This window comes from Vitis riparia, chromosome 7 (assembly GCF_004353265.1).
Source record: "Vitis riparia cultivar Riparia Gloire de Montpellier isolate 1030 chromosome 7, EGFV_Vit.rip_1.0, whole genome shotgun sequence".
NCBI classification, from domain to species: Eukaryota; Viridiplantae; Streptophyta; class Magnoliopsida; order Vitales; family Vitaceae; genus Vitis; species Vitis riparia.
Window position 1 is genome coordinate 16,282,713 of NC_048437.1, and position 16,329 is coordinate 16,299,041.

At 36.3% G+C, this 16,329-nt stretch overlaps 1 protein-coding gene across 1 annotated transcript; it reads right to left on the bottom strand.

Moving 5' to 3' along the window:
* Positions 1-3,924: 3,924 nt before the first annotated feature.
* Positions 3,925-7,351, bottom strand: LOC117919164 (G-type lectin S-receptor-like serine/threonine-protein kinase CES101). The gene is made up of 7 exons (XM_034836272.1): positions 5,989-7,351; positions 5,732-5,827; positions 5,444-5,643; positions 5,155-5,365; positions 4,801-5,038; positions 4,570-4,726; positions 3,925-4,462 (listed from the first exon to the last, which is right to left on the bottom strand). The coding sequence occupies exons 1-7, from the start codon at positions 7,130-7,132 to the stop codon at positions 4,157-4,159; spliced, it is 2,352 nt and encodes a 783-aa protein (XP_034692163.1). The 5' UTR covers positions 7,133-7,351; the 3' UTR covers positions 3,925-4,156.
* Between the last annotated feature and the right edge of the window lie 8,978 nt (positions 7,352-16,329).

The following is a 16,329-nucleotide window of genomic DNA, read 5'->3' on the forward strand; positions in this document are numbered from 1 at the left end:
GCAATGTTCTTTGCATAAGGTGGCCAGGGTGGTGCACACACACACTGTTGGGACCACTAATAAAGGCATCTTTAGGCATTCATTATAATTGTAATTAATGCACGATTTAACCTTATTATATAATAAATCACACTTACATTCCTATTCCTATTCCTATTATTGAATTTCATATATTAAAAGTGGCCTAAATACATTAAGTTATTTATTATTTTCACACGTACATCACACATTGTATTTATTGGTAACTTTAAAATTAAAAAAGCTTAATAAAACAAAAATAATAGAAAGAAATTGAAGCTACTTCTCACAATTTTTTTTTCTTTTTATTCATGGAAGTAAATTTATATTTAATAAAAATTTTATAATAATAAGATTATCCCTTTAAAATTTTGATATTGACTTCATCTCTTAAATTTTTTTAAAAATAAGTTCTCAAACAACCTACTCTTTATATAAGAATATACACATAATACTAAGACTATGATTCCGGGGGAAGTGCTAAAAAAACAAAAAAAATGTAAAGAAAAATGATTTTTCTATATTTGATTTTAGTATGGAAAATAATAAATAAATTCAAATATAATTAAAATTAGTAAAAAGAATTTATGTTTTTAAATTATTTAATTTTTATATGAAAAAACTAAATAAATGAATTGAATTTATGGTAGTATATAAAAATAATTTATTGATTTTAAATTTATTTATTATTTTATTTTTATTTTTTTCCTTTCACTTTTGCTTTCAATTTTTTTTCCCTTCTATTTTTCCTCAAACTTTCTAGGAATCAAAGAGAATCCTAATTTATCTTGATCCATGACGTTGTAGGCACATTCACCCATGGCACATTCACTTTTGCCCAATTTTAAGCACATTTACTTTCCCCTAATACAGAGTAGGTCCACTCACTCTTCGCCCAAACATTTTTATTTTCGATTTATTTATTTATTTTAATTTTAACTTTTCAATTTGCATTTATAATTCAATTTAAAAAATGAGAGAGGAATTTGAATTTTAAATAGTCCACTTTGAATTTTAATAGTAAACTATTAAATATTAAATCAAATTTTTATTTATTTATTTTATTAGAATGGATCAATTATGTTAAATTTGATTATTCTGGATTTCTGACTTAAATTTAATTCAATTATAATTTCTAGAATTTTTTTATTTAAGTGTTTAGGAGAATCATTGAATTTATCATTTAGATATTTTAATTAGTTTTTGTATCGATTTGATATGTGAAGTGATCATGATGCCCTTGGCATTCAGGTTTAGAGTGTCATAGCTAAGGTAAAGAAGTGGTTCTGATCAAATTTTAAATTTAGACCATTAAATGTGTATGATAAAATTTAGGTTGTTGAATGGGAATATAAACAAATGAAACTAAGATATAAAAATATAAATAGATAAGATTAAATATAGATGATAGGATGTGAAAATATAAACATGACACCACTTGATTAGTGTTGACTTTTCAATGTCTATTAAAAATGGAATGTATGCAAATAGAAATCCATTGAGTGAGGATGTAGGTTACAAGAACTTAAAAAAGAACACAGGGGAAAAGAACAAAAATGGAGCAATGACTTTGCATGTTTTGGATGAATTAGGTATGATAACCATTTATATTGAGAGAGACAATTTCCATCATTGTCCAAGGAAAAGACAAAAAAGGGTCACATAATTTGGTAAATGGGTTTTTAAGGAGTGGCCAATTCAACAAACAAATAATCCATTCAATCAATCAAATTAAGATTGAATGGATCTAAAATTAAAACTTTTACCTCTAGATTAATGTTAGTAAAAATCAGAAAATCACTTTGGAAATTAATTTGGTGAGATTGTGTGAAATAAATTAGAAATTTTTTAAATTTCTTTTTGTATATTAATAAAACGAGAAAATTATTTTACAAATTAATTTTTTAAGGTTATGTGGCACAATTTTTTTTTATATATCAATTCTTTGTAAATTGACATTAATAAAATCAGAAAAATACTTTATTTATTAATTTTGTAAGAAATAAATTAAAACAAATATTTTTTAGTTTATATGTTAATTTTTTATATTAATTGCTAAAATCAATTTTTTTTTAAAAATTAATTGAATCAAATTTTTGTATCTCATGTTAAATTCTTTGTATTAATGGTAATAAAATTAGAAACATTTTATAACTAATTTTGCAAGATTATGTAAACTAAATCAAATTTTAGATCATATATCAACTTTTTTTTTCTATATTAATGTTGATCAAATAACAAAACAATTTATTTAAATTAAATTTGTAATGTGAATTAAATATTTTTTTGTTGACTTCTTTGTAATTAAAGTTAATAAAATAAAATAAAATATTTATTTTATAAAAATTTTGTAAGCTTGTAAATTAAATAATTTTTTTCATTTATTTATTTTATTTTATTTTATTTCTTTCTCTACTAATTCTTTGCATAATGTTGGTAAAATCAGGAGCTTATTCCATTAATCAATTATGCAAAGTTCTATAACTTAATTAAATCAATTTTTGTCTGGTAAATTGAGTTCTATAAGATTATAGCGCCCAATCAGAATTTTACACTATAAATTGACTTATATAAAATAGATATTAATAAAACTTGAATTTTGTCTTGTAAATTGATTATTTATAAAATTTGAAATAATATTGTTTAATTAGATGTCACTCATACAAAAAAGATTATGTGTCGTAGACACTTCTACATTCTTTTCTCGTAATCCACCATGGTTCTTTAACATGCATGTATTATGATGTATTATTATCCACTTTTGATATTGTATTTATAAAAATTAATTAATTGAACATACAAATCTCCTTAGCTCATGGAGATCAAATAACACCAAGGCTTAGAGGGAAGTCCTTATAGTACTTGAGGAATAAAATTAGTGACAACTCAGAAAAAAAAAAGAAAACCCCTTTTTGATGTTAGAACCCTTAGTTCTGAATGTTTCAAACTTAGACATTCCAATATCAAATATATATATATATATAAATGAATTTGATTGATATTTGAAAGTAAGTCATGGATTGAGGGATATTTTTAAAATTGATATGGGGAATCTCTTAGAAATGTGGAGATTCTCAAATTTTGTTTACTCCTATTTTCATTGAATTTGAGTAGTAGAGTTGTGAGTTGTGAGTTGTGAGTTGGAGTTGGTTGAATTAAGTAGTTGTTATTGAACTTGAAACCGAGTCATTATCAACTGTAGAATTCTCAAATTTGATCTTGGATTTATCATGGCGGCAAATAAGACTTGGCTGAGTGGGGCCAGTCTTGGCCAAATACTTCAAACCATGCGGGGAGAGGGCTATGGAAGAGCATAAGGAGTGGCTGATGAGGGGTTCCTTATATAGGTTATCTCCTTTTTGGCTGGAAATGGGCAAAAGAGTAAACATTAGCATCATGGTGATGTGGAGATAGGTGCCGCTTGAATTATATAAGCTTTTATGGATGGGGAGGATTTTGGAACCCATATCATGGGGCTTTCGGCCTTTCATGATTTGAATTTCTATGTGGGCGTAGATGAGGTGGTGGAGATGGCCTCCAGAAAGGGATGATTCTCAGTAGATGAGGTGGTGGACATTTCCCATAATCAGATTTGAACTTTGAAGACCTATGTCTCCATAATGACCTATGTCTCCTGAGAAGAACTTGGCTATGGATTACCTGAAGCATGGAGGATGAAGTTTGGTTAACTGGTGGTGTTATGTGGAAATTGAACAAGGATCAGTCATACACTATCTCCACTTTCTACTTGGGTCGTCTGGAGTCTTTTTCTTTGCCTATGGCATAGAACATAGTTTTGATCATCTGTTTGATGCCAACGTATGGCATAGTCCATCCTATGCCTTCCAAATAATGAGAATGAATAATTGAACATAAATGACCTACCATGGTTAAGATAAACATATGGAGGAAAAAAAAGGCAAATAGAGCCCCAGGCTATACGTTCAAACCATGTTTCAAATGATACCAAATCAGCTTCTGTTGTGCTCTGAAAAAGATTACCTTGAGGGAAACCTACTTGATTCTATATCTAATAAATATATGATGGCAATACAAATCAATCTAGACAAATTGCTGACAGGTTAGGACAAAAACTGCTGTTCTCTAGGTTCCCTTTCCCCCCCTGAAATTCTCTTCTTTACCGACCTTCGATCTCTGAAATAGTTACATTTCTAGAAGAGCTCTCTGGCCCGCTTGTGTTTGAGTCTAGTTCTGACACTTTATGATGAGTGGAAAATGAGGGTAGATTTGGGTTTGGTAGGGGCACAGATTCGTTGGTGAGCATGGAGATAACATCTGACATTGTAGGCCTATCTGCTGCGCTCTCCTGTACACACAAGAGAGCAATATGAATGCATCTCAACATTTGGGTTGTTGAGTAGGAATCCTCCAGCATTGGATCCACTAGCTCCAAGCTAGTACCTTCTTTCCATAGCTCCCAAGCCTGTTTCCAGTGCATTTACTTACGAGGTTAGTATGAAAATTTTGGAAGGATACACCGGGTGTTGTTGATAATAATGTAGAGACAAATATGAGATATAGCAGACTTACGTATCCTGCCAGGTTTATGACAAAGGCACCGTGGTTATGGTGAAAGCTTTTGTTCTTCCGGCCGCTCACAATCTCCAACAGTAGGACCCCAAAGCTATAAACATCTGATTTCAGTGAGAAAATTCCTTCCATGGCATACTCGGGTGCCATGTAACCACTGCATCCACAGTAGAAGGTTCAGTACTTTAGACTGAAAAAGAAAGCTGATAGATAAAGAAAAGTCATGCTTACTATGTTCCAACAATCCTATCTGTACTTGCTTCTGACGCATTTCGCCCAAAAATTCTGGCCATACCAAAATCAGAAATTTTGGGGTTCAAGTCATGATCAAGTAGGATGTTACTTGGTTTTAGATCTCTATGAATAATTCTTAGTCTTGAATATTTATGCAAGTAAAGAAGTCCTTGCGCAACCCCCTCAATGATATTGTGACGTCTTTTCCAGTCCAATATCTTTCTTCTATCAGGATCTGAAAATATGGGTGAACACAACACACAGCTAGTAAATTGTTTCAAGCAAAAAAAGATAAGAACATAAGGAAAAGTTATGCAGATAAAAGGAAGAAAAAAAGGGAAGTATTCAAACCAAAGAGGAAGAAGTCCAAGCTTTTGTTGGGCATGAACTCATAGATTAACATCTTTTCCTCTCCCTGGATGCAGCAACCCAGAAGTCTAACAAGATTCATGTGTTGGAGTTTGACGATCAGTCTAATCTCATTTTTGAACTCCACCAATCCTTGGCCGGAGCCCCTTGAAAGTCTCTTCACTGCTATTTCTTGCCCCTCAGGTAATTTCCCCTGCAAAAATAATCCACAATCCACAAGGAAGCTTTACTTCTATTACATGCCATGGATTAATGAAATAATAATATTTACCTTGTAAACCGGGCCAAAACCACCCTCTCCAAGTTTATTTTCAGATGAAAAGTAATTTGTGGCAGCCACAATAGAATCAAAACTGAACAGTTTAAGATCATGAGCCCCCCTCGTTCCATCATGTTCCACATCTCTGGAATCACTAAAGCTGTTTGAAGTTGCCAATTCAGGCAGCATAGCTTCCTCCATTTCTCTCTCCCCTGTTATACCACAAGTCACAAGTTCAATTATCCAACCCATTAACAAATGGTATTACTATCATCAACAAAAGTTACAATAAAATACTACCTCTGAATTTTCTCGTTAAAAAGTATAAGGAGCCCAAAAGTAACAAGACCACAAGTACCACTCCTGCAATAGTGACCCATATCCGCCAACTGTTCCCTGCATAGATAGAAGTTGAGAAATTTTGCGGGTAGAGCAGAACCGAGTATTTTGAATTTTTGATCACCTATTAGTGTTGTAAGCTCAATAAAAATGTTGGATTCATCAACTACTTTGCTTTGGTTACTTTCAGGAATGCAAAAATACAGAGAGACTCTCACCCGTCACTCGTGCAGAGGTTAAAACATAGCGCTCCTCCTGATTTCCGTCATCCTTGTTGGCATGTGCAAATTTTGTACTCCAAAACCGACATCCAGTTCCGTTAGTGTGTATACTATTATAAGCAGTACAAGAACAATTATTCCAGCATATAGCCTGACAATCACCAAGGCCCAAGCTCGAATTTTCTTTTATTGATGATGGTGATCCTGAAATGAGAACCGATTCCTTCACGAATCCGTCTTTTCTAGTCCTGCAAGTGGGTGGGTTTTGCACTGCACACCCTGGATATTCCTCATCCCTATCGCACTGATCGTCCTGCATAAATACAGATCTATTAGTGTCAAAAAGTCCCCCTTCCGAGGTCAATACCCACTCTGAACCAACTCCTTCTGGAACTGAATAGCTAAAGTAAATCTCGTTTGCATTCGAAACACTGTTAAAACTGTAGATGCTATTCAACAAAGGAATGAACTCAAAGCTCCTATCTTTCAAGGTTCCACTGCTCCAATAGGTGCCCCCTCGGCGTTTCATCACCAATTGTGTGCCATTCCATTCCAGAGTAAAAGTCCCAGGAGTAGGCACTTGTTCGCTGATCCATGAAGCAAGTGACCAATTTCGCCCGGTTTTCAAGTTGATGCCTAGTTTCATCCCAGGCAGGAGGGTGTCTGTAGGATTATCGAAACTCTCCCATAGTTTCTCCTTCACAGATCCATCCGAATTGAACTCTTTCAAAACAAAATTTCCAGAATCAAGCAGAGTAGCTGTTGAGTTTCTGGCTGCTTGATTGGAATTCAGGACAATTGGATCACCCTTACTATGAGTGATCATCAATTTGCCATCGGCATCCAGCGTGAGATTTGCATCGGTGCCGGATATAGCCTTGTCTCTGTTAGCAACCCAAACTTTCTTGTTAGAATGATCAGTTGTGTTCCATATTCCTAAATAACTGCCAGATTCCAGGCTGAAGAAGCCTAAAGTAAAAGTCCCTTTTGCAGAAACCAGTAATTTTTCCGAGAATTGAAGCTCTTCCCCAGGTTTGATGGTGTCTGTCTGTGCACCAGAAATGGAAGGCACTACTCCCAACCACATACATGACAAACACAGAGATAAAATTGCACTGCTAAGGCACATGCTGCTTTCCATTTCTGCTATTCCAAGTTTCTCATGTCCATGCTTTCATGCTTTGTGTTTATCTTTCGGCCTTCAACTGCACAGTACGGTGAAAATGTCATGGGTGATCTTCCAGATATCTCACAGCATCCTTTTGGAGTCCAGTCTTCTTCGCTTACCAGTCAGTATGGGCATACTTTTCCTTTGACCACTTCTTTTATCAACCAATCTTTTGAGATTGATTTCCGGCAGGCAGGGGAAAATTTTCAGCCTTTGTTTGGAAAGCAGCTAGGGGCCAGATTTTGGGTGGGGACCAGCAGTTGAGACTTGAGAGAGAAGGGTGAGCATTTCTTCATTGGGCTTTCTTGGACTTTTCATCACAGCATTGTCAAGGGAAAACTCAAAAAAGTTTGAAGAAGGGTTGGTGAATTTTTCACACGTACATCACACATTGTATTTATTGGTAACTTTAAAATTAAAAAAGCTTAACAAAACAAAAATAATAGAAAGAAATTTAAGCTACTTCTCACAATTTTTTTTTCTTTTTATTCATGGAAGTAAATTCGTATTTAATAAAAATTTTATAATAATAAGATTATCCCTTTAAAATTTTGATATTGACTTCATCTCTTAGAAAATTTTTAAAATAAGTTATCTCAAACAACTAGCTCTTTATGTAACAATATACACATAATACTAAGACTAATGATTTTTCTATATTTGATTTTAGTATGAAAAATAATAAAGAAAATCAAATATAATTAAAATTAGTAAAAAATTTTCATATTTTTAAATTATTTAATCTTTATATGAAAAAACTAAATAAGTGAATTGAATTGAATTGGAGTCCAGTCTTCTTCTCTTACCAGTCCAATTATGGATATTGCTTGAAAAGGATGGGCATACTTCTCCTTTGTCCACTTCTTTTATCAACCACTCTATTGAGATTGATTTCAGGCAGGCAGGGGAGAATTTTCAGCCTTTGTTTGGAAAGTAGTTTGGGGCCATATTTTGGGTGGGGACCAGCAGATGAGACTTGAGAGAAGGGTGAGCATTTCTGTTCCTTTCCTTTGGGCTTTCTTGGACTTTTCATCAGAGCATTGTCGAGGGAAAACTCAAAAAAGTTTGAAGAAGGATTGGTGAATTTTGCATTGTAACACCATCACCATGTTTAGGCATTCTGTTTAGGTTGTAGATGAAGCCAGGCTGCTACAATTGATGATTCCAAATATATAGTACGAATGAGAATTATGGTCCAAATTGAAATAAATTATTAAACATGTACCATTTTATTGGGTAAGGTAATTTTTTTGTTTTAGTCCCGCGATGGCTGCCAAATGTGTCTATTCATTTTTGGGTTATGCTTTGGTAACCATATATGCTTTTTAGTACCATACCTCAAATCCTCCACCAATGACATTTTGCCACATGTTAAGGTTGTGAATATAAAGAAAAAAAAAAAAGCTGGCTATGTGGGTTACCAACCAGCCAACTCCCATTCCAAAAAAGAAAAAAAAATAAAAAATCAAATACAACACAAAAGTTTTAATTTTATACAATATCCAATTATATAATAAATTCTTTCACATTTTGATGTCTAAATTTAATCTTCCAAATTTTTAATTTTTAAATTTAATTTCCAAAATTCCGAATTCTTTCGAAAATTAATTTTCGAAACTTCATTTTCTCAATTTAATCTTCAAAACTCTAATTTCCAAACTTCATTTTTTTTTCAAATTAATTTTCAAAACTCCATTTTCTCTCAAATTTAATTCCCAAAATTTAAATTCCTAAATTTAATTTTTAAAACTCCAAATTTTCAAATAATTTCCAAAACTCCAATTTTTTTTTTTTTTTTAAAAAAACTTTCATTTTTAAACAATTCTCTAAAGTTCTAATTTCCAAAATTCTAATCTTCACATTTATTTATTTAATCATTATTATTTCATTTATTTATTTATTTACTCATTTTTAAAATCCCATATCTAAATAACTCTTCAAATTTTCAATATAAAAAAATTCCACTATTCACGTTCATTCGTTTAAACATTATTTTTGTTATTATTATTATCATTCCATATTTATTTATTTCTTTTAAAAATTCAAATCATTAAGGTTCAATTCTTCAAAAATCTGATGTGGACCCCGCATTTCGGCTCATGCGCTTCCAGTCGATGGTGAGCTCGATTTTTATTTCAAAAATTGATTTTATTTGATTAAGAAAAATTGACTTGGAGTCGCCACTTATTTTTGTTTTATTTTTAAAGGGTAACAAAATAAGAAAAAAAAACCCTAAGTGCGACTCCTTGTTTTGGAAAAGGCTGTCTATGAAAAACTGGATCAGGCTCGGAGGTCAGGTTACTAATCGGGAAGGTACGGTATGAACCGTAGCACCCCTATAAGTCCCTAAAGTCGGGTCTCTACTAATAGAATGAAGCTGACGTGGCAGTCAATAAGAAAGTCAATGGATACTCACATCAATCATGCGTATATGGAAACAGAATATGTATAGTGAATGATCAAAATGAGTGAATGCGTACCTGGGCAGCAAACAACAACGCGCTATCATGGAATGAGATTAGTGAATAAACATAGAATGATTATATGTATATCAAGGAACAGAGTAAATCAATCACGCATGACAAATAAATAAATAAATCAATCAATCAATTAGTCATGAAATCATGTATGTGGGGCCCCCACCAAAGCCCGATCTATCTTACACGAATTAGTCTCACAAATTCCATTATTCTTGAATTATGAAAATTGCATTCACGCTTATATAAAATTAAGAGAAAATGAAAATTATTTGAAAACCAAAGTGGAATCAAAATTGTTCGAGTGAAAACTGGATTTTTGGAAGTTTATTTGGAAATTGAAGTCCCGAAGATTATTTTATAATTGGAGTCTTAGGAGTTAAATTTAAGAATAAGGATTTTAGGAATTAAATTTGAAAGGAGTTGGATTTTTTTTTATAAAAAGATTTGAGAATTTGAGTCTTAAAAATTAAATTTAAGAATTGGAACTTTGTGAATTAAATTTTAAAGAAATTGGAAATCAGAATTTTAAAGAATTATTTTAAAAAAGGAATTAAAAAAAAAAAAGAACTTGAGAATAGAATTTTGGAAAATTCGAACTTTGGAGAATTATTTGAAAATGAAAATTTGTTTTGAAAAAAAAATTTAAACTTTGATAAAAAAAAAAAAAATAATAATAATAATAATAAAATAAATGAATAAATAAGTAAATAAAATGGATAAGTGGGCTGCCCGTGAATAAAGGTGGATTGGAGAAAAGTTATGGAAAAAGTGAGAGAGAGAAAAAGAATTGAATAAATGATTAAATAATGGTTTGGTGATGAAATGAGATTCAAACTTTTTTTTTTTTTTTTCATGACCCACTTTCCCATAACTCTTGCAGATTTGGGCTAAATAATTGAAGCTAATTTACACCACATGCAAAATGCTAGCCACAGTCACATATCCATCTCAAAGATCCCCAAGTAAATCAAAAGTGTAGCTTTAATCCCACACTCGGTCTAAATGATGCAAAGAAACCAGTGAAGAGTAAGGTAAAAAAAAAAAAAAAGAATAATGTGGAAAATAGAGACCTTGAGCCCACACTTACCTTTTGATCTTCTTTCTTTTCAAATGTCTGTTTTGCTTTAGGATAAATACGTCTGAAAGTGATCCACCCCAGCCCTCCCAGTCACCTAGCTCCCCGTTGCTCATTTTGAGAAAATCCTCTCTAGTCCAAAACGAGCCAGCCCCCTCTCAGCTCTACTCTAAAAAATATCCTCCTGAACGGCCCGAAAAATCCCTCTTTCTCCTCTATGGCCATCCCCCTCCTTAGCGTTTTTCCTCCTGTTCCTCTCTTCTTCAGCAAGCCATCACCCACCTTCCTGTTCATGCATCAGCAAGCATGGACTTGCAACCCCCCCTGCAGCTGCACGTCCGGGCCTAGAGACGGGATCCATCCGTCAGCCCCTGGGGGTCCCCTACCCCTTCTAAAATATAATGAGAAGTCTGAGGATTTAATCACCTCCCCTTGGGCCTTTTTACCACCAAATGGGGTCTACAAATATGCCCCTCTTCGGTAGAGCTCATGAGTGGAAGGAATATGAACACTGGAGTGAAAAGCAAGTGTGAGTGATGAGTGGGATGAAATGAGCTCTATCGAAGAACAAAGGAGACGAACACAGGCTCATTCAGGCTAGTGAAACGCAAACTCATTCAGGCTAGCAGACGAACACAAAGGCTCTAATCCTAAAAGAAAAACATATCTCAAAGCGCCTCTGAAGCCACACTAAGGACCCAGGCTCCCTCTAAGATGCCTCCAAAAGTGACTCAAAGATCGATGTCAAAGATGAGTAACGGTCGAACCACCTTGAAGTATAGAAAAGTCTACGATCAAAGGAGACTGCCCTAGGCGAGCTATATGAGAATGCCGAGTGTAGGGTGCCCAATAACATGACCAAAGTATGCGTCACGAACTCAAAGAACTATGCCATGTGTAGTGAAAGGGGAAATCTAGAAGAGCCTGATGAATAAGCAATAAGCTCCAGAGTAGCCAGGTGAGGAAAGTGACTCTAAATGTTAGACTGAAACAAAGACCTAGACGTCGAACTGACCTGATAGGAAGAACGAATGACCGATCTATATGGGTGCGGTCCCGACTCAAACTAAACACAAACTGATAGGAAAATGGTCGATCGATATGGATGCGGCCCCGACTCAAACAGAACTCGAACTGACACGATGAATGAAAATGACCGATCGATATAGGTGCGGTCCCAGAAACTGAACTATCATGACAAGGAGATGGCCGATCGATATAGGTGCGGCCCCGACTCAAACTCAAACTGATAAGATGATGACCGATCGATATAGGTGCGGTCCTAGAAACTGAACTAACATGACAAGGAGATGGTCGATCGATATAGGTGCGGCCCCGACTCGAACTGATAAGATGATGATCGATCGATATAGGTGCGGTCCCAGAAACACAAACTGTCATGACAAGGAGATGGTCGATCGATATAGGTGCGGCCCCGACTCAAACTGACACGATAATGACCGATTGATATAGGTGCGGTCCCAGAAACACAAACTGACATGACAAGGAGATGGCCGATCGATATAGGTGCGGCCCCGACTCAAACTGACACGATAATGACCGATCGATATAGGTGCGGCCCCGACTCAACTGACACGATAATGATCGGTCGATATAGGTGCGGTCCCGAAACACAAACTGACATGACAAGGAGATGGCCGATCGATATAGGTGCGGCCCCGACTCAATCTGACACGATAATGACCGATCGATATAGGTGCGGTTCCAGAAACTGAACTGTCATGACAAGGAGATGGCCGATCGATATAGGTGCGGCCCCGACTCAAACTGACACGATAATGACCGATCGATATAAGTGTGGTCCCAGAAACACAAACTGACATGACAAGGAGATGGTCGATCGATATAGGTGCGGCCCCGACTCAAACTGACACGATAATGACCGATCGATATAAGTGTGGTCCTAGAAACACAAACTGACATGACAAGGAGATGGCCGATCGATATAGGTGTGGCCCCGACTCAAACTGACACGATAATGACCGATCGATATAGGTGCGGTCCCAGAAACTGAACTGTCATGACAAGGAGATGGCCGATCGATATAGGTGCGGTCCCGACTCAAACTGACAAGATGATGACCGATCGATATAGGTGCGGTCCCGAAACACAAACTGACATGACAAGGAGATGACCGATCGATATAGGTGCGGCCCCGACTCAAATTGACACGATAATGACCGATTGATATAGGTACGGTCCCAGAAACACAAACTGACATGACAAGGAGATGGCCGATCGATATAGGTGCGGCCTCGACTCAAACTGACACGATAATGACCGATCGATATAGGTGCGGTCCCAGAAACACAAACTGACATGACAAGGAGATGGCCGATCGATATAGGTGCGGCCCCGACTCGAACTGATAAGATGATGACCGATCGATATAGGTGCGGTCCAAGAAACTAAACTGTCATGACAAGGAGATGGCCGATCGATATAGGTGCGGCCCCGACTCAAATTGACAAGATAAGGAGATGACCGATCGATATAGGTGCGGCCCTAAACTCTAACTAAACTAACAAGATAATGAATGACCTGATCAAGTGACCCAAAACCAAAGGATAACTCAGATAATGATGTAAGCAAACTCGGTCGGAGGGGATATGCCCCAATATGACAACTCATGAGGATTGACAACTAGGTTGAAAGATAACGAAGCCCATGAAAGGTCCGATGATCCTAGGAAAGGAAGGTATGCCCTAGTATGCAACTCAAGGGAGTCAACAACTAGATTAGAAAGTGAATGAAACCTATGGAAGGTCCGATGATCCTAGGGAAGGGGGATATGCCCCAGTATGTGACTCACAAGGGTCAACAACTAGATCGGAAAGTGAATGAAACCCATGGAAGGTCTAGTGATCCAGGGAAGGAGGATATGCCCTAGTATGTGGCAGTGAACAAGCTGGGATATACAAATGTCTCAAAACTACTGTACTTTGAAATATGCTCATCCATCATGTAATGAAAATGTCCAACCTCAGATGGGTAGTGCCAAATAGGACTATGTGTCATGACACCATGCTGAAAAAACAAAACTAATTGATGAATAACAACAATAATGATGACCAGTGCCCGAAACGAAAAGAGCAAGCGAATCAAGACTCAACATGCCAATTATCAAAATGAAAGCATCGTCACTAATAAGTCAACAATCTGTCAGGCCCTGCTATCATGGAAGATGTTGAACCTAAAGTTCAAAAGATGTATGAAAACACAACCAAGGTGATCGAGGACTAATCTACGTCTCCTCCTAATCGAGATAGGGGTGAGGTCATGTGTCACGGTGGGATGTGTAGGATAAAATAAGGTAATGATCAGGCTCTGGTATGATAGAAGGCGTGAAAATATCCAGGGTGAAATGTTTGAGTATGAAATGAAAGGTAGGCAAGTATCTGAGATCACCCAAGTATGCCGAGAAGACTAGACCTAAGGCGTCAATAGCTCCATAATCCATCGAAAGCGGCAATCACAAACAGAAAGTCAAATCTCGGTGTCGAAACATCCAACTAGGTGGCTATGCCCCAGTATGCAGTGAGGACAATATGAAATAGTCCAATGATCTCCATATCACTCGTCAGATGCTCCAATGTCAAGAACCAATCTGATCTCCCTCCAAAAAATGGACATGCCCCAGTGTACAGGATCTGATAGGGTGACTATGCTCCAATGAAAAACACTCTCCATCTCGTCTATAAACCAGTGTAAAGCAATGCATCTGAGTCGACAATTGCTAAAAAGGACCATGCGTAGTGCACATCAACAAATCAATCGATCCCTACTCCTGATGCCAAAAATGGAAACATCTCATCATAGTCCATATGAATCAAAATCCCCGAGCTATATGAATGTGAATGAGGAGGCTATGCCCCAGTATAAACCACCTGAAGTGACTATGCTCCAATGAAAAATCCAAGTCCATCACCGATGAGAGGACTATGCCTCAAAATAAATCGTCATCTAAAAAATCAACCATCGATGAGTAAAGTGTGTCCCAATGCAGAGTATCGAGTAGAGTGATTGTATCTCCAATAAAAACGCTCTCTGAAATGGCTATGCCCCAGTGTAGGGTCATCCCACAACTCCTAATCCATCATAATCCATGCAAAGAAATGAACTGACTATGCCTCAGTGCAAAGCATCATCCTGAAAGAAAACGTCATCGATGAGCGGGGTATGCCCTAACGTAGATCACATCACCTCTGAAAATCCATCACTGATAAGAGGGGTATGCCCTAGTGTAAATCATCATCTCAAATCCCCATCCATCATGCTCTGAGAAATAATCTCCGACCAAGCTCGAGTATTGCCCACGTGGGAGCTATCAAACACGATGTAAAGTAATGGCCTCAGGGTGGTCTTTAGACACGGGACGTAACGTAGGCTAAGGTAATAGGGTGAAAGAAATGAAAGGAAACTAGGCTCAAAGATCCCAATGATATAATCCCCATACCCCTCATGCACGAGATGCAACGCGTAGAAAACGTCATGAGTCTCGAACCTAGGGGTCCCCACACGAAAAGTGATGATAAATGAATGGTCACATCGAATAAGCAAGCGTGAAGTGCGGATGCTAAACCCAAGTCAAACATAAAACAGGATGAGAAAAGAATGAGATAAGATGAAGTAGGGTGAAACAGAGGAATAAAATAAAAAATAAAGATAGTAGAAGGCGAAGAGATAGAAAAATGAGTGATGGTCAGCCCACATCAAAGCATGGAAAGTAGTCACATCCAAAATAGATAGAATGATGGATAGAGTAAAGATCCAGAGATACTAAAGAAAATGTCGCTCGTCTCTCTCACAAAAACGAATGGGCGACTCATACTTTCACCCAAAATATACCAAGATAGAATCTCAAAAAGAAGCTCTCATACGAACTCTCTCTATCATATGAACTCAATGAAGCAACCTGGCACGTCCATACACATGCCCAATGGAGAATGATACGATGAATAATGCGCTATCATCATTTTTTTTATTTTATCTTATATATATATATATATATATTTTTGCGCATACTCTGATCAATAGTGAATGATATCCCATGAAATACATAGCTAAATGAATAAACTCTCCCCATGTATTGATGTAACATGAATCCTCACTAACAAAACAACCTCTCAAAAATAAGATCTTTGGACCACTGCCCATAAGGTGAATGGGGGAAAGAACATGACAATCCTCCATGCAATGACGTGTGAGAAACCACCACTCAAGGTGAAATACGGATAATGCCGAGTAAGCAATGATGAAAGAAAAGACAGAGAACGAATATCACAATAGTGATGAAATGATGTCCAAGTGGAAAATATCACAATGAAGAGTGGAGAATGAGGCTCGAATATGTATGTCAGGTCCGGAACTCATGACGTATCCAAACATAGCATGCAAGCACTACAGGGTCCCTAACCCGGTGTAATAGGTAAATGAGGTGATGAAAGAAAAGGCTATGTGCTCGTGTGAGGCTCAAAGGGCTAGCAATGGGTAACTCTATATGTGAGGGTGATAAAGTAAATAAGCTCATGAAATGATGGCCACCCATCCTTTGACTAAAACCTCGAACATCGTGCTTTCGAGATCTCACATGG

Excerpts from the sequence above, each read along its gene's own strand:
- LOC117919164 (XM_034836272.1), bottom strand. The coding sequence starts at position 7,132 with ATGGAAAGCAGCATGTGCCTTAGCAGTGCAATTTTATCTCTGTGTTTG. Across the intron at positions 5,039-5,154 it reads CTTGGACTTCTTCCTCTTTG|ATCCTGATAGAAGAAAGATA; the intron begins GTTTGAATACTT and ends CCATATTTTCAG. Across the intron at positions 4,463-4,569 it reads TCATAAACCTGGCAGGATAC|GCTTGGGAGCTATGGAAAGA; the intron begins GTAAGTCTGCTA and ends CACTGGAAACAG.